The sequence below is a fragment of the Mchenga conophoros genome, linkage group LG5 (genome assembly GCF_057382185.1).
Source record: "Mchenga conophoros isolate Kocher_MC1m ecotype Shallow Benthic linkage group LG5, M_conophoros_male_GT1.1, whole genome shotgun sequence".
NCBI classification, from domain to species: Eukaryota; Metazoa; Chordata; class Actinopteri; order Cichliformes; family Cichlidae; genus Mchenga; species Mchenga conophoros.
The window spans coordinates 12,895,676-12,920,425 of record NC_140530.1 but is presented as its reverse complement, the minus strand read 5'-3'; the positions used below and the strand labels follow the sequence as shown (position 1 = coordinate 12,920,425).

At 41.6% G+C, this 24,750-nt stretch overlaps 1 protein-coding gene across 4 annotated transcripts; it reads right to left on the bottom strand.

Annotated features, from left to right (window-relative positions):
- Positions 1 to 4,318: 4,318 nt before the first annotated feature.
- LOC146573902 (solute carrier family 2, facilitated glucose transporter member 9-like) lies at positions 4,319 to 12,250 on the bottom strand. Of its 4 annotated transcripts, XM_085273354.1 has the most exons (13): positions 12,199 to 12,250; positions 11,642 to 11,700; positions 10,461 to 10,556; positions 10,212 to 10,372; positions 10,012 to 10,136; positions 9,800 to 9,929; positions 9,530 to 9,678; positions 9,140 to 9,327; positions 8,730 to 8,840; positions 8,490 to 8,591; positions 5,136 to 5,211; positions 4,871 to 4,998; positions 4,322 to 4,771 (listed from the first exon to the last, which is right to left on the bottom strand). In XM_085273354.1, exons 2-13 carry the CDS (start codon positions 11,663 to 11,665, stop codon positions 4,586 to 4,588), a joined length of 1,476 nt encoding a protein of 491 aa, XP_085129480.1. In that variant the 5' UTR covers positions 11,666 to 11,700; positions 12,199 to 12,250; the 3' UTR covers positions 4,322 to 4,585. The 4 variants fall into 4 exon arrangements, with proteins under 4 accessions (XP_085129481.1, XP_085129480.1, XP_085129479.1 ...); XM_085273355.1 differs by lacking the exon at positions 12,199 to 12,250 and having other exon boundaries at positions 4,319 to 4,771; positions 9,194 to 9,327; positions 11,642 to 12,086; XM_085273353.1 differs by lacking the exon at positions 12,199 to 12,250 and having other exon boundaries at positions 11,642 to 12,085.
- Between the last annotated feature and the right edge of the window lie 12,500 nt (positions 12,251 to 24,750).

Sequence of the window (24,750 nt, the reverse complement as noted above, 5' to 3'; positions counted from 1 at the left end):
CAGAGGCCCCCAGAATACAAGAGACCAAGGAAGACCAACAGAGGGGCAGCCGCGCCACTGTCCCAGAAAGAGCTGAGCTGTCCCAGATGAGGGTTCACTCAGCAGCCGCGGAGCAGAAGCCAGGGGGAGTTGCAGTGACGCGCCCGTGAGCTCCGCCGGCAGCCAGCTGTGCCTGAGTGACCGAGCCCCAGGCCGAGAGGCCGGGGGCACCCCACCTCCGAAGTGGCCCGAGCGAGCCCCAGGCTCCAGGCCCCGATAAACGGCCGCCAAGGAGTGAGCCGGTGTGTACCTGGACGCCCATCCCCGGACACAAAGAACCACCAACGCACCGATGTCTGAGGGAGTCCGCCACTGGCAGGGGAAGTGGTGGTAGGGGGAGATAGGCCTCCAAACCTTGGAGGGCCTGAGATGTCCCCAGAGAGGTGGCGCCTGACACCCAACCTGACATATAGACACAGACATACAGGCACACACAGATACAAACATTCATTCCCACCCTCATGCTCTCATATGCACTTACTCCACACTCAACCAACGTGGAGACAGACATAAAGAGACGCTGTACACACGATCACACTCCCCAAGCGTACTCTACGAACCGGGTCTAGGTACCCTTGCCCCTGGAGGGGGGAACTGCACCCAGACCCAGGTGGTGTTACACTTTTCCCTGCAGTGGGGGGAGGCAGACCGCCCCGACTCTGCAGCAGCAGGAAGGCCCCACACTCCAGACCGCAGTCGGACGGCCAACTAAGAAGAAACTTCTTGTAATAATAACAGGCCACCATGGCAGGTAGCGTTGCGTAATTTTGACACAATCCCAAAGAGATCCGTATATCCTCCTAGAATCAATGCTGGGAGCTTTTACTTGTTAGTTACATGTGTACACCACTACACTATGGAGCAAATGTTGAATCTCCAGCTTATACTTAAGCAGTTTGTATTTTTCATTTTAAAATCTACAGTTTTGTGTCAACTAACAAGCAGATTTGTCATCTGCATTTACATTTTAAAAAATCCAGGTAGCCAAAATGTGCAAAATATTCTTTAAGGCAGGCTGACATTGTGACCGACATGTTGGTTTTCTATTAGTTTGCAGTGTCTCACACTTTCATAGTCAAACTCAGCCACTCAATCTATTATGCCTGATTTCAAAGCACCAATATGGCTACTTCATGATGTCCATCCTTTATGTATGGTCTACAGCTGGCATAAGAATACTTCAGTGACATTACCTGTCACAATAGTTGCATGGTGGTGGCTGTAGCTCAGGTGGTAGAGCGGTCGCCTGCTAATCTGAAGCTTGGTGGTGCGATCCCTCCAGTCTGCATGCCAAATATCCTTGAGCATGATAGCTACCCCAAGCTGGGGCCTGTTCTTCGTACGTCGCTTACTACATCCAAGATCAAATGACACATCCAAGACCAAACCATCGCGCTAACTGTGAGCTCGCTAATCCGGTTCCCCGAACACGCCTGCTGTTGACGATTAGTACAGCTGGACGCAGTAATGTGACATCACTGGGTGTCGTAAAAGGGGCTACGCATCGATAGTAGAAACATTGATCGGCAACCCGCTGATTGGTCGGCGAAAATGTCGAAGGGGCGTGCTCGGTATTTTCCGGCAGCAGAGCAAGAACTCATGAGTGAGGGATTTCAGGAGTTTCAGAGTTTAATTAAAACGCAAGAGAACACTGCAAAGGCTGCAGAAGCAAGGAGAGAGGGCTGGCAGAAAGTTGCTGACAAATCAAACTCGTAGGTAATTTAATAATAATACTAATAATAATGGATTGGGTTTATATAGCGCTTTCCAAGGCACCCAAAGCGCTGTACGATACCACTATTCATTCACTCCCACATTCACACACTGGTGGAGGCAGCTACGGTTGTAGCCAGGCTGCCATATCGCGCCATCGGCCCCTCTGGCCAACACCAGTAGGCGGTAGGGTAGATCTATCATATGACACTATATTGTCCAATATCATATGGCATTATATTATATTATAATATGTTATATTATATCCCCTTTCACATTAGAGCCACAACAGGACCCACAAGAACATGGGAACAAGTAAAAGTGGAATACAGGAGTATTCTACAGAATGGTAATATTTATCTCTTAGATTGCTTTTCGTCTCTTGGCAAGGTAATACTGGCCTGTAATACTCTGTTAGTTTGTTCATAACAGCAACCAAGAAAAGGGCAGAGGAAAAAAAGACAGGTGGTGGTCCTGCACCCCCTCGTCAACAAGTTGGTTAAGTAAATAATACCCTCACGGGAATATCGATATCTCTCAATGAGCACACTGTCGCGCTGAGCTAAAGGATCCTGTCTATCCCGCAATATACGCTGAATTCTGAGGACTCTCCTTATCAATCTTGCACCTTCCGCAATGGGTGGCTCGCGTATACGGACAGGACATGGCTGCGACAGGCTTCCCAAATCCACCTTCGCTTTTATAGCCGTGGTCTCTCATCTTGATTACACGAAGTAATTTACAATTACTACTCTGAAATATGAATTACATCTGTAATAATCACATACATGTAATAGAATGTTAATAGTTCATTTCCCTTTTTTAGGAAATGACCTGTATGTATCTGTGTGACATCAATAAAAGGATCAAGTGCTGCATTATCTTTAGTTACATTGATGTTATTTATTTATGGTGAAACAGTGGTGGAATATCGCTGTTGCTTTCGTATAAATGAAGCGGACATACCTGCGTGGCCGCGATCTAATCCTGTTTACATAAAGTAAACCTGCTCCCGAGCAGGTTTACGCTTACGGCTCTGTTGCTATGACAGCAAGTCCCGGATGAGCTTCGGGGAACCGAACGATCCGGGATCACGCGAAATCGTCAACAATCTAATCCAGCTAACTTACTTAGCGCGGTACGAAGAACAGGCCCCAGGTCTCCAATGCTTCTATCAGATGATAAATAGCAAGAGTTTAGAAAAAGTGCTTTTGTGAATGAGGCAAGTCCATTTACCACTACCATTTGGATTTTAATGAAATACTCCATCATGGACTATTGAAACAAGACGCTGCAGCTCATTACATGAATAGATTCTTTAGTTATTTAGCAAAAGATTTTGGAGATTAGTGTGAACAACGCCACTGTTATTGTGCGATTTGTTAATAATATATCTAAATATTAAAGCTATATACACACCATTCTTGAAAGTACTGACCATTTTCATCACTGTATTCACAGTTTTGCTCTCACTGTAATCAAAGTCAAAGTCAGCTTTATTTAAAAAAAAAAAAAAAAAAACGTGTACAGATCATCCACAGGAATTTTAAATTGCAATGCTCCCACGGCCCTCAGTGTACACTAAAACAACATAAAGATAAAAATAAAATAAAAGTCTAAAGCGGGTGCAATAGGTGTCCTGGAGGGAGGGAAAAGAAACACCTACGATCCTCTCCACTGCTCTCACTTCTCGTTTTATCAGCATGTGTAGCTTCCACAAACAGGAAGGGACACAGTGTAAACGTGAAGGGGTGTGTTGTCAAGTTATATTACTTGTTAAGGCAAATATCTAATCAGCAACAGCTCAAGATGGAAGAAAGGTGATTTAAGTGACTTTGGTCTTGTTCGTGCCACACATCAGAGGAGAATGGCCAGACTTGTTCAAGCTGATAAACAAGCAACAGCATCTCAAATAACTACTCATTTCAACCAAGGTATGTGGAAGAGCTTAACACTATGCACACTACACATACTGAAGTTTAAACACCACACAGGGTGCCACTCCAGTCAACTTGGAACAGGAAATACCCTGGTCTTGATTTCTGCTTCAACATTCAGATAGTAGGCTCAAAATCTGGTGTAAACAACATAGAAAAGTGCATTTGGACATGGGCAGGACCCCTTAGTAACAAAAGAGCATTGTTTTAATGCCACAACCTACCTGCAAAATGGTACTGACCATGTCCATCCCTTTACGATCAGTGTACCCATCTTCTGATGGTTGTTTCCAGAATCATCTCAAACTGAACATGACAGTCACCAGATCAGGCCAACAGAGCACCTTTGGGGTTTAGTGAAACATCATAAAGTGAGCCTTCCTTTCACTACGACGTTTTCTCTGAAGCGCTCCTTTTCTCCAACTTTGCTTTTGGCTAAACTAGTGGCATTTAAGAGCATAAAAGAAGAACTTTATGCATGTTCTCATTACTAGGATATGTATTTATGTTGGTGTTTGGGCATATAGAAAATTGCATAATGATATTATGCCATTACCTGATGATTACTTAATACTGCATCTTAGAATTGTAATGGAAGCCCATTATGCAGGTTAGTTGTTGTTAGTTGTAAAGAAACGTGGGCCAAGAAAAAACTTCGTACAGGATCTGATTGCACAACAGTCACCATTTATGGACAAACAGAAAATAGCAGAAGCAACTAAAAAGCAAAAACTGAAGTTGGAAAGATTCCAAATTTTGGGAATTGTAACATTGTTTAATGTCATTGTGAGTCATTTATTTGCAAAGCACGTTTTTTCCACAGTCATTCAATCTTGTCCTGAAAGAAAAATTGTTTTTTTCCTCATGTTTTTTGCTGTAGCTATACGTGGTCCTCATCACAACCTGGTCTCTGTTCTCGTTTCTTCTGCAAAGGATTTCCCACAGACAGTGATGGCTTTAAACTCCTCTGAGATCTCCAGCAGGGTCTTGCCTTTAGTCTCAGGCAAAAGGAAGAAGGTATAAAGACTACCCAGCATGCAGGCAGAGGCAAACAGCACAAATAAGTACGAGCTGAGAGCATCCTGGGAAAGAAACGACATTCATAATTTCAGCACAACATATAGATCCCTGTGGGTGTTATAGTGTAATGCGCTGCTTATTTTCAGTTTGGTCGTACGTACAATGAGGAATGGAAAGACCAGGCCCATCACTGCAAACATAAACCACCGCTGCAGCCCTGTGAGGACGAGTGATGCCATTCGATTAGACTGAATGAAGAGCTCACTGTTGAGCGTTGGTGTGGCTCCTCCTGTGAGAATCAGAGAAAGAACAGGGAATTGACCTTGTTATCTTTGCATATAGACACGTTTTCCATAACCGCTACAGGTGTGATGTACTGGATACTAAAAACGTTAAGCTACATATGTATAAGTGCTTTACCCTTACCAGGTCCTCCACAAAAGAACACGATGAAGACAACCATCAAACTCACAGTAATGTATGGAACCCAGTAGCTGGAATCCTGTGTGAAAGACAGTTTTAAATGCATATATTTGATTTTGCATCAGATTAATTTCTATATTTCTGCCTTTTATCATCACAGCAGTGATAGCTTATACACATTTTCCCCTTTATGAAACAGGTCATCTTCAGTCATATTGGCAATATTGTTACTAGTGTACTTTCCAGTGAAGGCTACACAGACAGTTGTTGTCCCAACCGTCACAGACATGTACACCTCCAGATGCAGGAAGAGGCCTACCTGTATCATGAAGGACCCCACTCACCAAGCACACACACTCTTTGTCCTGCTCCCCTCAGGCAGGAGGCTGAGGAGCATTAAATGCAAAATACTAGACAGAAACAGCTTCATTCCAGAAGCTGTGAGACTTCTCAATGCATAAATGGACAAGAACTGTTATACTACTGATACTTTACTGACACCATCACTTTATTAATGCTGGTCATCATGCCCTCTTGCTGCTAAAATATTTATACCTATATTTCTATATTTATACTCCATACTGGTACTCAGGTTGTTGCACTCTACTTATATTGTATTATTTCATTACTTGCTATTTGTTAGTTTCTTCGTTATTCTGTTTCTTTTCCCTTCTATGGATAACCGGGACCGTGTGTACGTAATTTCATTCCACCTCATGTAAACGTGTTGCAAATGAAAAGAAAACTTCCTTGATCCTTGATCTTGACGAGTAGAAACGGTGTCATCTGTGATTTTCCAGTCTTTAGGTTTTGTTTATGTGCCTCTCCTGTGTTCCGTGTTATGCCCACTCTGTGCCTTCCTGTGCCAACGTTTCAGGTCTCTGTGTTCATGTATTTCCTGTTTTACTTTGAAAGTCCGTGTTTTATGTCAGTGTATTCTGTTTTGCTTCCTCCCTGTCTCATCACTTCTAATTAGGTTCAGCTGTATCTCCCTCCTATTCAATTTAATTCAATTCAATTTTTTTTATATTGCACCAAATTACAACAACAGTCAACTCAAGGAACATCCTGTTTGCATTTCCATCGTTACCTTGTGTGTATTTATTGTGTGTGCTTCCCTTTGTCCCTTGTTGGTCCGTCTGCTTGTTTTCTTCCATGTTGCTTCTGTATTTCTTCCGTCAGCTTTACCCGCGTTTCCTGGTCTCTCTTTTCTGGTCTGTGGTTTCCACCCTCAGGTTATATGTTTATGCATAGTTTTTCCCAGTTTAGGTTTTGCTTAGTTTTCTCTGTTCCACCTGTTTGTAGTTTTTGTTCAGCTGTCCATAAAGGCTCGTTTTTTGTTATCATCCACCCTCGTCTCCGTTTGCCTGCACTTGGGTCCTCAGTCTCTTCACACACCTGACATATTCAATCTGTCCTTGGCCCACGCTGTGGTACCGGCCTGCTTCAAATCCACCTCCATCGTCCCGACACCTAAAAACTCCAACCCATCTTGCCTCAATGATTACCGCCCAGTAGCACTCACCCCCATCATCACTAAGTGCTTAGAGCGACTGGTCCTAGCACACTTCAAATCCTGTCTCCCCCCCACCCTGGACCCCCACCATTTCGCATACCGCCGGAACAGGAGCACAGAGGATGCAGTCTCCATCGCAATGCACTCTGTCCTCTCACACCTGGACAACAACAACACCTACGCCAGAATGCTGTTTATAGACTTCAGTTCAGCATTCAATACAATCCACCCCTCACAACTCATCAGGAAACTGACAGACCTGGGTATCAGTTCCCTCATCTGCAAATGGTTACTGGACTTCCTGACCAACCGCCCCCAACATGTCCGGCTGGATAACCGCTGCTCATCTACCATCACAATGAACACCGGTGTACCACAAGGCTGTGTGATGAGCCCTTTCCTCTACTCCCTCTTCACCCACGACTGCAGACCTGCTGATGGTTCCAACACCATCATTAAGTTTGCAGATGACACCACGGTGATTGGCCTCATCAGTGACAACAATGAGGCCGCCTACAGGGAGGAGGTGGATCGTCTGGCTGAGTGGTGCGACAGAAACAACCTGCTGCTTAACACCGAGAAGACCAAGGAGCTCATCGTGGACTACAGGAGGAATGCTGACCCACATCCACCCATCCACATTAAGGGGACGGCTGTGGAGCGTGTGAGCAGCTTCAAGTTCCTGGGAGTCCACATCTCCGAGGATCTCACCTGGACGACCAACTGCTCCAAGCTGGTCAAGAAGGCTCACCAGCGCCTCTTCTTCTTGAGGACTCTGAGGAAGAACCACCTGTCCTCAGACATCCTGGTGAACTTCTATCGCTGCACCATCGAGAGCATCCTGACCAACTGTATAACAGTCTGGTACGGGAACTGCTCTGCCTCGGACCGGAAGGCGTTGCAGAGGGTCGTGAAAACTGCCCAGCGCATCGCCGGAGCACCACTTCCTGCCATAAAAGACATCTACAGGAAGCGGTGTCTGAAAAGGGCTGGGAAAATCATCAAAGACCCCAGTCACCCATCACATGGACTCTTCACCCTCCTGCCCTCTGGGAGGCGCCACAGGAGCCTCCGGACTAAGACCACCAGGTACCGGAACAGCTTCTTCCCCACAGCTGTCAGACTCCTGAACTCTGCCTCCTGACATCTGACCCACGTTAAACTCATGGACTGAACATACACACACCCACAATGGACAACTGTACCCTCAAACACAATAATAACATGGACTGAACCACCACTCACAACCACTAGCACTTTATATAGCCTCTGTAGAAACTATCTACACCCTCACTTATCTTAACTGCACTACTGTATAGCTCTGTGTAAATAATCATTCTGTACATTCGATAATCTTTAATCCTACAACTGTTTACAACTTGCATAGTTCCCATTTCTGTATAGCTGTATATCTCAGATTCTGTAAAGTTATTTATTTCATATTCTGTATAGTTTTTCATATTTATATCCTGTTCATATCCTGTACATAGCTTGTACTCACTACAGCCTGTACATACTTATAGTTATAGAATATTCACAACATACTTCATACCGTGTACATTATAACATACCATAATAGACCCATTTCTGTAATATACTCACATATCTATATTATTGCTAATATATATTGTAATATATCTATATCACTAAAGCACTTCTGGATGGATGCAAACTGCATTTCGTTGCCCTGTACCTGTGCATGTGCAATGACAATAAAGTTGAATTCTATTCTATTCTATTCTATTTGTTGTCTTTAACAAATCAACTGTTTTTGTTTTGCTTTCTTTACATTGCTTTTACTTTTATTAATATTATGTTGCCCACCACTGGTAATGGTTTACCTTCAGGTTGAGTGTGACAGTGACAAAAATCCAGCAAGCAGACATGACACCGTAACCGGCGAACAGCAATGGTCTTCTCCCTGTGAGGTCAATGAGAAGACCCTGAAATTGAGGAAGGGAGAAAATAATGACAGACTTGTCATAAGAAGATTGTCTCTAATAGTAGAAATGAAAGGATGTATACACTTAAAATGCTCATTTACACAGATGAGCTCAGGCACAGACTGAGTGTTTGCTTACACAGGTGAGCGAGGTGAGAATTTCAGCCACTCCAAGACCGAGAGTGATATAGCGGATCTTCTTCTTTGGTATACCTGCCTCCAGGAAGATGTCATAAGTAAAGGTACTAATCTGGGAAGAAAAGAGGCACTATTAGGCTATAAACAGTCAGCATGAAATCTGATTTATATTTTAGTCTATTCTGTTGATAGAAACTTGATATGGAAGGAACAATGAAGTCTCATATATACAGATATCAATAGATATATTGATCTGTAGTTATACAGATATGTCATGTATGCATGTGCGTGAACCTCCAAAAGTCACAAAATTGTTGTAATGTTGTATCATTCTGCAATTTAGCAATCCTATATCATATATCATATTGTATCATATGGTATTATACTAATACTATATGGTATTGTTCATACTGTAGACATGCCCGACAGCTGGTTGCAACAGTAGATGGTGGAGATGGTGATGACCTGCCATCGGACAGTCCTGTCTCTCAGCAGCTGCAGAAGGCTCACTGGTGGGGCTGCTTCAATGGCTGCCTGCTCAGTCAACATCTCATCCATTTCTTGTTGGTAGTCACCTTGGCCCCACAGACTCTGGAGAGCTGAAACCAGAAAATCCCAAATCACGGAGGGGATAAGAACTGAAAAATGTGCAACTTTGCTCAAATACAAAACACGCAGGGACTGATTGACTTGTAATTTCACAAGACTATCATTTATCTTTAACTAGTATGTGTTTGTAGAACACATTTTCATAAACATCTGGGGTCGTGTTTGATACATAAACTGCGCAAAGCTACTAACCTTTTTTGCATGCCTTATCATCACCTTTCTCTATGAGTAAATATCTTGGCGTCTCAGGAAAAAAAGGCAACATCACAATCTGAACAAAGGAGAAAAGTGCAGCGACACTAAGGAGAATGTCCCACGTGTCCTCGCGGCCAAGGATCTCGCTGAAAAATCAAAATGAAATGTTGTGTTTAATTTGTAATCTATTGTCATAATATGCTGCAGTAGCTTTTGACAATGGGTTAAAGCCCATTTTTCTTTTTCATATCAACTTCAGGTGCTTACCTTAACCCAAACGCCCGTCCAGACACTTTCCCGAGTGACGTAAAAGTGGCTGAGGTCAGAGTCACTATCCCTCTTATCTTTCTGGGTGAAATCTCCCCAAGATATATTAAGTGAGTGTTCATTCCCAAGCCTGCAGGTCACATAAAGCAAGCATGGTGAGTATAGGTGGTGAAAACATATTAATAAGGAGTCTGTAGAATATGGCAACTTACCTGCTGAGTAACCAAACAGAAATCTTGCCACAATGATCATTTCGAAAGAGTTGACATTTTTACTTGTCAGCATGAATCCTGCTGCAAGAACAGCAATGAAGTTGTTGCAGATCATTGCCTTTTTTCTGAAGAAGGAAAGCTCATGACTTCAGGTCTCCGTAGGCTATACAGCTTGGTACAACATCTGTCTTCATACTCACCTTCCCAGCAAGTCTGAGATAAATTTGACACTGATGGCACCGAAGAGTCCCCCAACAGCAAACATGGAAACAATAAGAGACCAGATCATTGTGACCGTCTGCGGATGTGGAGGCTCTCCGTATCTGTCATACCAGCTGCTGTTGATGAAGCGCTGGATGTACTGTGGAGATAGATCTAAACTGTTATTAAATGTGATCCAGATAATCGAGACAGAATGGAGAAGAAATGATAAAGGCGACGTGTCTCACCGGCGAAGGAGAACTCAGTCCAGTGATATGGAAGCCGACCTGAAAGCTTCCTCCTAATCCCAAAACAAGGATGAGGAATAGAGTGTTGCCATGGGTCTGAAGTAAAGGAGAGAAATCCGATGAATCACTTTTATAAATGTGTTTACTATCACCTGTAAAGATGCTGCCTATATTTTTAAAGTCACAGTCAAACTTTTGGAGAATGGGTATTAACAAAGATTTCAAACATGTTTAACCCTTGTATGGTGTTCGGGTCTGTGAGACCCGTGTTCAGTTTTTTTCAACAGAAAAATTAAACAATTAATTATTTTTTTACGTGTAAATGTGTTGTGTCTTTCCACTCACTCCACTTGATTATAACTGATTTATTTATAACATTTTATATAAAAGAAAAACGAGAAGCACATTAATTCATAAATGTGATCTAACAAAGGTAAAGGGAAAAAATTAACCATGTTTGCTGTTCATATGTCTTGTAATTGGGATGAAGTAAACATCTGTTGAGTAATTTAACATAAAATTGTTTGATAGTGTTAATTTGGAAAGCCAAAACTCTAGCGGGTCCACCAGACCCATGAACACTGGCTGAGTAACAAAAATACGAACACCACACAAGGGTTAAATGCGTGAGAAAATCTAGATTTTAAAATTGGATTTACTGATTTTTTTTTAAACACAAGTTGTGAATAAAACAAAGATTAGATTAGACTTAAGTTTACCCTGTCTGATTCATAAACTGTAACTGTTTCATTTCTAGCTGTGTCTGAAAGTTCACAGAAAAACAATAATAATCACCTTTTTTGAATCTTTTCATGATCACACCTCAGTCATAGATTGTAATCATGTAAATTTGAGCTCAGTGTCATGTTAGCTGTACCAGCGAAATGGTTTAATAACTGAGAGAGTAGTGTGACTCAGCTGAAACTGTGGTTTAGATAACTCCCCTGAGTTCAGGAACTAAAAATAAGCCACTCTGATTTTGTAAAAAATAAATAAATACAATTTAAAAAGAAAATTATCCGCATTACGCATAAAATTAGACATGTGCAATGTGACAGATTTGTCATGAAACATTTTAACAGAAACGTGAAAAGAATATTTAAATTATATTTAAAATCCACATGTACATATTTACAATACATGTATTAACTTTTATGGCGCAAATATAGGAAAAATCTTACCAGCTGCTGAAACAAAGTTTCCATTCTCTTGATACACGGACCTTAACAGCACATATGTCCTAACAGTGGGGACACAGTTCAGTGTTTCACCCTGCTTATTATTAACTTTTCAGAAATAAAGTAACTTGGTGTCATCACAAGGACATTATCAGTACATATTTGTACACAACACTGGTGCTGCATATGTTTTTATAAGTGATTCGTCCTATTGCCAGTAGCTTGATTTATGTTTTTCTCTCTGTTCCTGTTTCTTCTTATTCTTCTTATTTAAATCACGTGGAAAGATAAACTCTATTATTATCAGGCCAGCAGAGTTTAGACGTAGACTAAGAACTGTGGCTGTCTATGAACATTTGAAAAAGGAATACACTCAATAAATTAATTAATTCTTAATTCTCATTTAAACTTGCAAAAAAACAAACAAACTCCCCAAAAAAGCCATCAGTGCAATCCAGCTATTATGCAATATAGTATCATGGCTCCAGCAATAAGTCATCCAATACTTTTCTCAGTCCAATGAGGCACAAATGATTGAAAGATGCACCACAAAGTCTTACATAATGTTCAAACATGTTTTGTTCTGTTGGTCACTGTTACGTCCCTCTGCAGCCCCTAATCTCTTCAGTGGGTTCAGCTAGTGATGGGACGTTCTGTATCGAGGCTTCGGAGCGTGTGTCGAGTAATGGAGGGGGCGTTTCCGCGAAGCGCGTATCGAGGCTTGCTTCATTTATGGGAGGAGCTGAAAATGATGACGTCCGAAGCCTCGCTGCCCGGCTGTACCACGTGACTGGTTCATGAAGTGGTTCGAACTTTGCCGCGAGATATGACAGCGATATAAACCCCTCAGACTTCATTCAAAAATGTGGGTGTTTGATGGAGAGTTGCGGTTAGTGAGAGTTTGGAGACCGTTTGGAGGTTTATGAGAGTGAGGAGAGAAAGTCAGAAGAGAATGGAGCCAGCTAAGAAGAGGAGGATGTCCTCCCCTGTGTGGGAACATTTTGATCTTATTCCTCCCAACAAGGTATGTAAATTTCTACAGAAGATGTATTTTCATGATACTGATGGTGCAATACAATTTATGTTGAGCTGTCTTGACTTTTGTACAAGGTGAAGTGTTTGCTATGTGCCAGGGAGCTGGGATATAACAACAACACCTCATCCATGCTTAGGCACTACAGAGCTTTGCATGAGAATAAGGGGGACACCGATTGTGGAGCAAGACCAGGTGAGCCATCAAATGCCATGATAATATAGCATGCAGTAATGTTACTAAATGATATAACAATATTATACAACTGTTATAAGTTACGTATGTGATATTTATATTTGTGCTTTATCTTTATTGTCTTTCCTCAGGAGAACAATCTCAAATAGATGAAGACCTGGTCAGCATGGTGATTGAGGACTCCCAGCCATTTAGCATTGTGGAGGACAAAGGATTCAAAAGATTTGTTAAATCATTAAATCCTAGCTATGTTCTCCCCACTAAAAAGGTCATAAAAGCAGTGAAAATTTAGTTTTTACAGAATAAAATGTGAACAGGCAGGACTGAGGCTCAAAGCCTCAGTGTGTAGCTGTCCATACCTCAACGTTACAAAAGCACAACCACTGTCCACACCCCAACCACACCTCACCTCACAGTAAATGATCATTTCCATTTCAAGCATTTCCAAATAATCATTTCCCATACTGCCACTATAAATATACACAGTATACTGCCATCACTACAATATACATGTTTTACACACTCCTTTTGTTGTTGACATTTACAGGCTGTGTGCAAAATGCCACACTCTTCAAATTCATGCCAGCTATTATTTTTACGTCCAGTAGGTGTCCTGCTAGAGCAAATGAAGCTTCATGAAGCTTCGCGTTGGGGTGAACCAATTGGATGAAAAGCTTCAGTGCTTCATGGGGCTTCATCTGCCCATCACTAGGTTCAGCTGTTGCTAATTGACCACACCTAGTCAGGTGTGGATAAAAGGATACCTGTGATGCCGTGATTTTGTTTCCACGGTTTTCTTTAGACATGTCAATTTGTGGCAAACTTGCTATCAGGCTTGGCTGGGTTTGTACACCTCAGAGTATATATAATATAACCTCAAAGGGACTATTTTGTTAAAAAAGAAACTTCAGCTGCTTTGACAATAGGAGACAATTAGGATAAAAGTAGTTTGTTTGTTTGTTTTTTTTGAAGAAAGAAGAGCCATATACAGCAACAGCTCTTGGTGTTATGGCAGTGTGTTAAGTGCAGCAAGCATAATAGCATCCAGACTATTTTGTCCTTTTCTTATATGTTTTGTCCTTTTTTTCTGTTTCTGATTGAAGACAGTGATCAGATTGTTTTCACACGTGGCTCTGCTGCCACCAACAGATCAAGAATTGAGGCATTTTTATGCATGATACTTTTGACCACATGCTTTATAACCAAGATGGACATGACCTCCTGGTCTGAAAAAAAAACCTTCCTTTGGTCGCAATTTATAGAAGTCTATTATAAAACACCAACCTCATTTTGGCTGCTCCCTTATTCACAAGTGGTCGCCACAGTTAGTAGCTCCCCATACTTAATTTGGCAGATTTGAATGATGGATGCCCTTCCTGACACAACCCTAGGTATATTTGTCTTATTCTGGGGTTAGATTGGGGATCTTTCGTCTGTTGGTCAAATGTGTAAGTTGTTAAAATGTCAATTATGGTTCCATGTTGAGTAAAATACATGATAAAACAGGATATGCTCCAGGGTTTGTGATCGACATGTTGCTATTCATACTGTATGTCTGTGATTTTTCTAAACTTTATATGCCACGTAAAGATCAAGAGAAACTTATTCATGCATTCATCATTTCAAGACTAGATTATTGTAACTCTCTTTACTTGGGCCTCCAATCTTCCCTCCTTCATCGATTGCAGTTGGTCCAAAATGCTGCAGCATGTCTCTTAACTGGCACTAGAAGGTATGAATCTAATTGTTTACTTATAAAATCCTAAATAATATGGCACCTGATTACTTTGGGGATCTCCTCTGTCTGTTCGCCTAAGAAAGCACTAAGATCATCGGGTCAACTGCTCTTAGTGCAACCTAGGTCTCGGCTGAAGACCAGAGGACACCGTGCCTGTGCTGCCGCACCCAAATTATGGAATAATCTTCCTCTTGACATTCGGGCATCAGATTCTATTCAATCTTTTAAATCATGTCTAAAAACGTACGTGTTTAACCTGGCATTCAAGGCGAATTAGTGTAATTTTCATCTGGCTCTGCATTTATATTATGTAATTACTTTATATCTGTAATTTAGATTTTATATTGTGATTTTATCTGTATCATGGTTTTACTGGAAAGCACTTTAGTGTACTTTGGTCTTTAAATGTGCGATACAAATAAATTTGATATGATATGATATGAGATCCCGTTTCAAGAAATGAGGCTTCATGACTGAAGGATTTATATTAATTAATTAATTACTTAATTTATTTGTTTTTACATTAGACATTCTTTTAGTCCCTGAATCAGCCCAGGTTAAACAAATAGCTCTTTCTGTATTACTGATCTACTACATCACATGCACATTTATTACACTAATTCATTAAAAATAAATAATTAAAACTGGAAATGAAAAACACATAATTTATTCAATGCTATAAATGAAATGAATTGACATTTAATGAATGTATTATATAGTTAATAAAATAATTATTTCCATTTTTTATTAATTAATAACACATTAGATGGATTATTTGATGACATATTTATTGAATTCATTTTGGCACTCGTGGCTCTCCATACTTATTAGTTTACAGCCATAAGGACTTTTATTGATTTGGATGCATCCTTCTTCCTTTGGTTCCTTTTAGCTTTAGTGAGAAGTTTTAAGAACAACACAGGTTGTGATGTCCGTTTATATGATGTGACCTCCATAATGGATTTTGTTAATAGTCCTAATAAAAATCTAACATGTCACAATGTTTTGTGAGTCTTCATCAGAACCTGAAGCTGTTTAAAACCAGTGGTGAATCTGCCCGACTGAGCTAATTTCCCTAAATATTTTATGTGACTGATATTAAATTTGGCGGCCACTGATCCATTGACATTGTCATTAAAAAAAAATTACAGATGAATTAGCTAACACAGCAACAACCAAAAGCACAGAGCGAGCAACTACTCTTTTTAACATGATATGTTGATTTTATTATTATTAGTATTTCTAACCCGTTTTGAACAGAAAAAAATCAGAATAACCTTCTACACATTTTATTGGGCAAGATTTCATTTTTTATTCATACATTTTCATCACTGTCCTTGTTCTTATTATTGCAGGCAGAGCAAATCAAATTGAATTCCTGGCCTGTGAGTTTTCCTCACCTCCGTTGGGCTCTTTGAGTGGCTGTGTATTGCTGGTTATGATGATGTACATAACAAGTGTCTTCTTCCTTATCACAAACCAACAGCTGCTAGCAGCCACGGGGTCTTCATTAGCTGTTAATAACACTCTGCCCACAGTTCAGCACTCTGGTGGTCCACGTTGTGATTGGCAGTATCCTGGCTGGGCTGATCATTCTGAAACGATACCATGCTGTGCTTTGATAACAACGAGGGAGGAGTAATTAAACAACTAATTGGAGCAATCTTTGTTAACATTTCTTACTTGCAGAGCTATTTTGAAATATTCACGTCAGCAGGTGGCGATATTAGCTTTCTGCTGGGAGGCAGTAACTCGACGGAGCATGCACACCAACCCAGTGCAGTTACTGTAGCCCAGAGCAAACAGGACAAATGAACTAAATCTGGTTTTCATAGATGCTTAAATTGAGGTAAATAAAGGCTTTACATATCTATTATCATTTATTGTCATTATAGTTAATTAGTAAATAAATATTTCAGACATTTGTGACCCATTGATCAGAGAGAATTCACTGTTCATCAGCACATGTCAAATTCTCCACTTGCAACTGTTTCCTCTGTGTCTGATTGTTTCTGAGATGTGTGGAGTTCAAAACGTAGCTTGGCCACTTAGCGATACAGTGTGCCTCTTTTGATGTTTTGACCGTGGTGTTTTTGCCTATAACTTCATTGAAATTCAAAATGGTTAATTCACATACATCCGTCTTATTCATATTACGTATCTAATGGGGAAAAAAGAAGAGAAAGCTTTTCATGGTTTACACTTAAGCATTAACTATTAAGTAAATCCTCCTCCAGCAGAGCAACAATGCAAATTGAAGAAGGGGTGAAATGAGGGCCATCGTTCAGCCATCACTCTGCCTGGCAACACTGAGCTCACAGACAGTACTGCAAGTCAGAGTAGAGTGAACACAGCTGCATGTGTTACAGATTAAATGAATCATTGTCTTATAAGTCTCAAGATTTTGGGACAAGCTGGTTTCTCCAGGTTTGTTCTGTCTGAGTCATGTGGGTAGATTTATTAACCTCCTAGGACCCTCCGTCCACATATGTGGACATCGCATTCTTGGTTATTCAGAACCAAATCCTCAATTTTGCTCTACAAGGGCCTGATATCCACTTACGAGGACATTATACTGCTACTGTTCTATTGAAATTTTAAACGAATATCCTCATTTGTGGCTCTCATTTATCTTAGAAACAAATATTGGGCAAAAAAAAAAAATCCGGTACTTCTTTGTTTTTACATTCATCGGGCCCCAATCAGCCCAAATATCAAAGAGAAATTAAAAATGCATGCCGTGGAAGAGTTCGGGTCGTAGGAGGTTAAATGACACAATGCTTTTTAGTGCATGGCCTGAACAAAAAACATTCCACCTGATTAAACTGACCATTGTGTGTGAAGATTATCTACTTTTTCTAAGTGGAAGAGAATGAGGAGCGGATGACAGGGGAATTAGCAGGTCATACCGATACCAGTCTCTCGCTTTACCGAAGGACAGCTTCAGTTCGTGTTAACAAAACCTGCTCAACAACTGTGTACAAGAAGCTTTTCACTTTACAAATAGTGTCAGACTGCAGTTGTAACACTTGCTTGCTCTGTCCTTGCAATAAGGTCATTAACAATAAAAAAACCCCCACATAGTTTGTTGTTCATAGTCAAGCACATTGATGGACTTTTAATGTGCAGTAATCGACTTTCTTTTAATGCATACAATGGCAGTGAATGTATTGCATAGTGGAAAATATGGGAAATTTTGATGGATGTTGTGTCTGCATTAATTAAATGAAAAATGTATTTCTATTTAACGTTTATTCAACTTATTTTTATATTTGCTAATCTAATGTCATTGTATTTTTCTTTTATAATGATGATAAAGAACCCTGAATCTTGTATCCAGTTTACACCTGAGGTTGTCCAGATCGGCCATTTCTGCGATAAAATCTGCAATGTCGGCAGAGACTTGCCACCAGACTACACATTTAGAGGATAGTTTAAAAAGCACATTTTGCGGTGAACCACTCTGGACTGCCTTCCCCTTCATGGTCTCGTCCCACTGGTGGAGCGAGCTCATCAGCTAGTATTTATTTCGCCAACTGCCATTTACATGCAGTGCGTAGAAAGCGGCAGTGTTTGTCTGAAAAGGGGCTTTCCTAGCTCCAAGACCACCTATGCTTCAGATACAGCTGAAGGCCTAATCAGTCTATCCATCATCTGGGCTAAACAGAGACAGAAAAAGATGTGGGTAATAGGAAAATGAAGAGAGAAAGGGCAGTGAAGAGATGAACACAAGCATTGAGCTTAAATTGTGTTGATGCAGGATGCATTAAGTGTTGCTTTCAGAGGGAACTTCCTACAGGTGGCATGCAGATGGGATCCCTCCTGGGAATTATGCTTCTTAATGAGTCACAGTGGTGAAAACGGGTAGAGTGAGCCGATACCATGAACTCATTGGCAGTGCAGCACTAAAATACCCAGCATGCTGTTCTCCATTATGGCGGGGTTCCCCTCCGAGCTGTTGGATCTGCAGATTAATCCAAACCTGGCAGCATTTCACTGCGTCACGTGTCATACTAAGCAAACACTGAAAATGAAAGATTATTTTGTCTCACTGTGGCTGAATGACAACAATAAGGCCTAATGACGGCCCCCACAGAGGCCTTTTATGGGCTCTAATTAATAATACAGTGCGTGTCATGAGTCCTATTTACAGCGCTCTTTAAAAACTTGCCGTCAAGTCTATTAGCACAAGGAATTAGTTTGAGAAGTGAAGGCAATCCGGGTATAAAGTCTTGACCAGCCACACTTGAAGCCAGTGGAAAGGACAAAGGTCACACAGCCTTAAGTGGGTGAGAATGAAGTCTGAGATTAGCGGGTTTAGTCAAGGTCTACAAGTCTAATGCTGGCCTGTGACACTTTGGAGCTCCTTAAATTAGAGGAGCAAGGAACTTGTTGGAGATAATTCAATTTGGGTGTGGTAGCCATGTTTTCTTGGTGAGTAGAGCAGAGAAAAGACAGATGGACAGCAGGGTTACTGTCACATGATATTAGCACATCCACTTTGTGAGAGAAGTGACCCTGTCACACAGGAGAGTGAGGCTAAACAGAAACGACTGCGAGAGTCATAGATCAGGGTAGAAATGTGCTGTAGAATAATCATAGAAAAGACATCAGCAGTGGCCTCCCCCACCATCGCGACGGTCTCTCACACTATATTGCTAAAACCACTAATAAATGCCCAGGGGAACAGGAGTCCACAGAGCACTGATGTGGTGTCCAGACTCACTAAATCCTAATTCTGAGTATTACAACACACCACAGGCCAACCCAAAAAGTCCTAACTAATCCAGAGCTGTGGCATGAAGGGGACAGGCAGGTGGTTTTAATGTGGCTGATCTGTTTAAAAGCTACTACGGTCTCAGAATACGGGGATTCACAATCCACTGGACAAGAAAAAAAACTTCCCGAACAACATAACAAATCTTCTAAACTTGAAGATCTGCCACGGGTGATTTTCAGTCACTTGAGAAAGTGATTTTTGGCACAGTGATAACTGTATTTATGCATTCTTTCCACACTAATTGAACACACATGATAGAGCTGTAGGAGAGTAGCTGGCTGGTAAGGCCTCAGTCAGACTTGTCACGCGTCTTCTATTCAGCAAGGCCAGTGAACATGTGTGCGTATGTGTATATGCGTTGGAGTTTGTATCTACTTGCGTGCCAGCGATAGCGAGCTGGTTGCGTGTGCATGTGCGATAGCACGTTGGCATTCTTCATTTGTAAATAACTGAATCAAGCTATTTTAGTTTGCTCAGAGTGCAGCTGTAATTTGCAGCCATTCTGCTCTCAAGGACCGGTAATTACAGCTTTTAGAGTCTCCTAAAACAACTCCAACTGTTTCAACCCATGACAGCCATGCATCTGAGCCTTCACACACACACACACACACACACACACACACACGCACGTCTGGCTGTTAATGAAACTGTTGCATTTTCTAAATGAAGTGGCTTTCAAGGCACAAATACAACATGAGGACTACTAGGATGCATGTATTACAAGGGCTTTTTTTTATTCTTGTCAAACCTTTATCGAGCATTTTGTAAATTTACTGTGTGGCAGACAAAAAAAAGAAGAGTAGAGCTGGGATTAGACAGAAATTTGTACTCCTTTTCAAACAGGGCATTTGTAGCCCCAGATGTTATTAATCCAAGTTTGTATGTAATAACTGAAATGTACACCTGCTCAAACAAAATAAGAGGGTAAATAGAAATGCTTTTCATCCACATGATCTGGAGAACATTATTGTTCAACACTGACAATGTCAGTCATGATCACGAAACGATTAAACCTCTTCTTCCTGACACCTAGTTCGACTATCACCAGACTGTAACTTCTTTGTACAGCGAAGACACCTAACCGCTCATGGCTCTAAATTACACGCTTGGCTGACAATATGACTGTCACAACTGGAAGCATCCAAACCACTCGAGGATTATCTCCCCACCATCCGCTATCTTGAATACGGCACAGCGCGGGAAGCATATGGCTGCAATCTGTGGCACCCTTCAGTGTACGGCTTCCATTTGCTTTTAATTAAACACTTGGAGACTCCACACACACACACACACACACACACACACACACACACACACACACACACACACACACACACACACACACACACACACACACACACACACAGGGGTGAGGGACTAATAAAGAAACAAACTAATATGGGCAAGCGGTGATGATGTAAGGGAAGCTCGTGTTTCAAGAGCAATAATATTCACGTTATTGAAGGCAGACCAAAGACTCTGACTCTCACTGTATGTCTCAGTACCTTTTAAGTAAACGGATTTGAGTGACAGACACCCCATTGATATACAGTCTGCAACATGAAAGCTTAAAGTCCACATTTACTGGCCAGGCCATCAGCAGCAGTCAGACATAATGTGACTCATATTTTTGCAGCTGGCTTTGCGGTATAATGACAGACTAATTCAGATCCATTCCTTCCCGTCAATGAGTTATCTGCACATCCCCAAGTAAACATGAAAGCTGGGCTACACGCCTTAGTGGCTGAGTTCAGGTGAGGCAAACATACTAATGTGACCATTATGCCAACAACATTAGAGCTTCAATGGCTCCAAGTCAGGAGACTGGCATTTGCACACCTTGTTCCAAGTGTGTATGTGTGTGTGTGAGGGGAGGGGTGGGGTGGGATTATGGGGCTAGCAGCAGTAATCCCCAGACCACATGGACATTATCAGTCCAATTTACAGTATGACTTTGCTTAACACTTTCCAATACCACCTGCTCTACTGTACAAATAATTAACCCTTCTGTGCATGTCTTGTTGTTTCTATTACCATTTTAAATCTTTTCTCTTTAGTCAGAGTATTCAAAAAGTAAAATACTTTTGACATTGCAGATTTGTTTTGAATTTAAGTGGACTTAAGATGAAATAAAAACTGTCAGAGCATCCATCAAGATGTTGCCAGGAAATCTAACGAACAGGTTTTCAAGCATGGCTGAAGAATCTTACTTGGCTTGAGTCAGCAAGTTTCCCTCCTTAGTACCATTTCTCTGGAGGTGGCCACAGTTGGAGGGGGGGTGTAATTGGAAGTCCCCCCGTAGTGCTCATTAGCAAGCAAATATACATCATCTGATATGTCCTCCAAATTGCTCATTTCATGTAGCACATTGTGTTCCTCTGCTTGGTAATTCATGAGGTATGGCACTAGTTACCTTAACAAAGTACAAAAACAAACACAAAGTAAAGTAAAATCCATCCATCTTCTTCCATTTATCCAATTCAGAGTGGAAGGGGGCTTATTCCAGTTGCCATAGGCCAAGAGGCAAGGTAACCCTAGGCTGATCTGTCTCTGTGTGCTCTCTAACTGAAAACCGTTCACAAGCCCACAATCTCTGGGTCTTCAGCCAGCTATAAGAAGAATTTAGCTTAGTATTCTTACTACAAACATCATGGCAAAAATGAGGAGACACAGAAAGAGGAAGGCAAAGGGAATGATACAAAGCATGAGGGTGTAAAGAGTATATTGTGGACTGGCTTTCAGTTGGTAAGAGAGCTTTACACAGGATGTACGATGGATGTCGAGTTGGCCTTGCCTTTGGATTAGTAAAATATTAGCCAGTGAACCATATCTCGCGTTGTCGCAGTTGTTTGATGTTCGGCTGCTAGTGATCGCTTACCGTATTTTCACGACCATAAGGCGCACTTAAAAGTCTTAGATTTTCTTCAAAAAGTGCGGCGCGCCCTATAGCGCGGTGCGCCCTATGTGTTGTAAGGAGGACGTAGTAGAGAACACCATGAGAACGTTAAAGGGTGAAGTGTGGGCGTTGATCGTATATACCGGGACAATCGCACATACCTGTATAAAAGAACAGGTATGTGCATTATGCAGGACATCGTTGTTTTAACAACCCTGAAAATGGCAAAGAGACACGCTTATGAAGCACAGTTTAAACTGAAGGCCATCAGCTACGCGGAGGAACATGGAAATCGAGCAGCGGCGAGAGAATTTAAGATTAACGAATCAATGGTTCGCAAATGGAGGAAGCTGGAAAACAAGCTCCGGCAGGTCAAGAAAACGCAGCTGAGTTTCCGCGGACATAAGGCGAGGTGGCTCGAGTTGGAGGAAAGACTCGAGCGGTGGATCATCGAGCAAAGAGCGAGCGGGAGAAGCGTTTCGACGGTCACCATTCGGCTAAAAGCAGTTTCACTTTCACTTTTTATGAAACTGTGCCATTTTTCCATCCGGACCAGGACTACGGTAGCGCAGCAACTTCCAGCGGATTATAAGGAAAAGCTGGCCATCTTCCGCTCCTACTGCAGCAAACACATCGGCGACAAAAACATCCAGCCCAGCCACATCACAAACATGGACGAGGTCCCGCTCACTTTTGACATCCCGGTGAGTCACACTGTGGAGAAGAAGGGGACCAGCACGGTAGCGATACGCACAACGGGGTATGAAAAGTCTTCTTTTACTGTTGTGCTTGGCTGCCATGCTAATGGACAGAAACTGCCGCCTATGGTGATTTTTAAGAGAAAGACTTTGCCTAAAGAGAAGTTTCCAGCAGAAATCATCATTAAGGCAAATGAAAAGGGCTGGATGGATGAGGAAATGATGAAAGAGTGGCTGAGGGAGGTGTATGTAAGGAGACCAGGTGGTTTTTTCCACGCATCACCATCGCTGTTGATCTGTGACTCTATGCGTGCCCATCTCACAGCCGATGTGAAAAAACTTGTGAAGCAAATGAACTGTGAGCTTGCTGTCATTCCGGGAGGCCTGACAAAGGAACTCCAACCGCTGGACATCGGTGTGAACCGCCCGTTCAAAGTAAGGCTGCGAGCGAGCGGCCTGGGAGCGATGGATGACCGATGGAGACCACAGTTTCACCAAGAGTGGAAGGCAGCGCCGGGCGAGTTACGCCACAATTTGCCAATGGATTGTAGATGCTTGGGCTAACATGTCTGCTGGCACTGTTGTTCGAGCTTTCGCAAAAGCCGGCATCATTTCCAAGGAGCCGCACGGCACGGAAAGTGACTCTGACGGTGAAGACCAGGGCTGCCCAATCCCAGTCCTCGAGAGCTACCGTCCTGCAGCTTTTAGATGCATCCCTACTCCAACACAGCTGAATCAAATGAATGGCTTGTTATCAGGCCTTTGCCAAACACGATGGCATGCTGAAGAGGTAATCAAACCATTTGATTCAGCTGTGTTGGAGTAGGGATGCATCTAAAAGCTGCAGGACGGTAGCTCTCGAGGACCGGGATTGGGCACCCCTGGTGAAGACAGTGAACCTGGCATGTTCAGTGGCGTGTCTAGAAAATTTTTGTTGGGGGGGCCAGGTAGGGGCACAGATTTGGAGAAGGGTGGCAGATTTAATTGGCAGATAATGTTTAAAAAAAAAAATTCTACCAACCCTTAACCATAATTCAATAATCCTATAAACCTAATAACCAAATGCACTTTTAACTCTTATTAGAATGAGATTTTAACCACTACGGTGCAAAGTTTTTAGATACTGCGTTGATAAAGTACAAGAGATACAATCAGTGCTTTGTCAGTGTTTACTCAGCATTCAAGGACAGCAATATTTGCATAGTATTATTACTGATATATAGTGCACATATGTTTTGGGCAAAAACATTTTTGAAAATTAAAATACGAACATTTGTAACAAACAATTGACAAATTAGCCAATGCCAATGCAAAACTTTATCTGCCTGTTAAAAAAAGAAGACAATCTTCTCACAAACTGGTGTTTGATTTTGAAACAGGAAAAAAGTGGGGAAACAACTGAAAAGACTAACATTTGAATGAAACCTGAAAGCAAGTAAATACTTTCTATGCTGCCTTATTGTAAACTTTGGTAATATTGATAAAGAACAACACTGGCTGATGATGTAATACAGTCAGCTGGCATGGTGACACTGCCAGTATTAACCTGCAGGGCTGGACTGGGACAAAAAAATTGGGCATTTTTACTACAGACCGACCCACCAGGTATTAAAGCCATAAAGCCTTTGAATGAAAACAAATGCTGTTGTGACAGTGATGTACAGTCTTGTTGGTATATGTATGATTTCTATACATTTTACGTCAGATAAAAACTTTGGTTGTAAGATTCAGATAATTATTTAATAAAAACTAGGTATTTTAAATGAGAATAA

What these genes read in the sequence shown, in the direction of transcription:
- LOC146573902 (XM_085273354.1), bottom strand. Translation starts at nt 11,665, where the DNA reads ATGGAAACTTTGTTTCAGCAGCTG. An exon ending in CTGTCACACTCAACCTGAAG is followed by an intron (nt 5,212 to 8,489) that starts GTAAACCATTAC and finishes TCTTTCACACAG; the next exon opens with GATTCCAGCTACTGGGTTCC. An exon ending in TGGTCTTTCCATTCCTCATT is followed by an intron (nt 4,772 to 4,870) that starts GTACGTACGACC and finishes TTTCTTTCCCAG; the next exon opens with GATGCTCTCAGCTCGTACTT.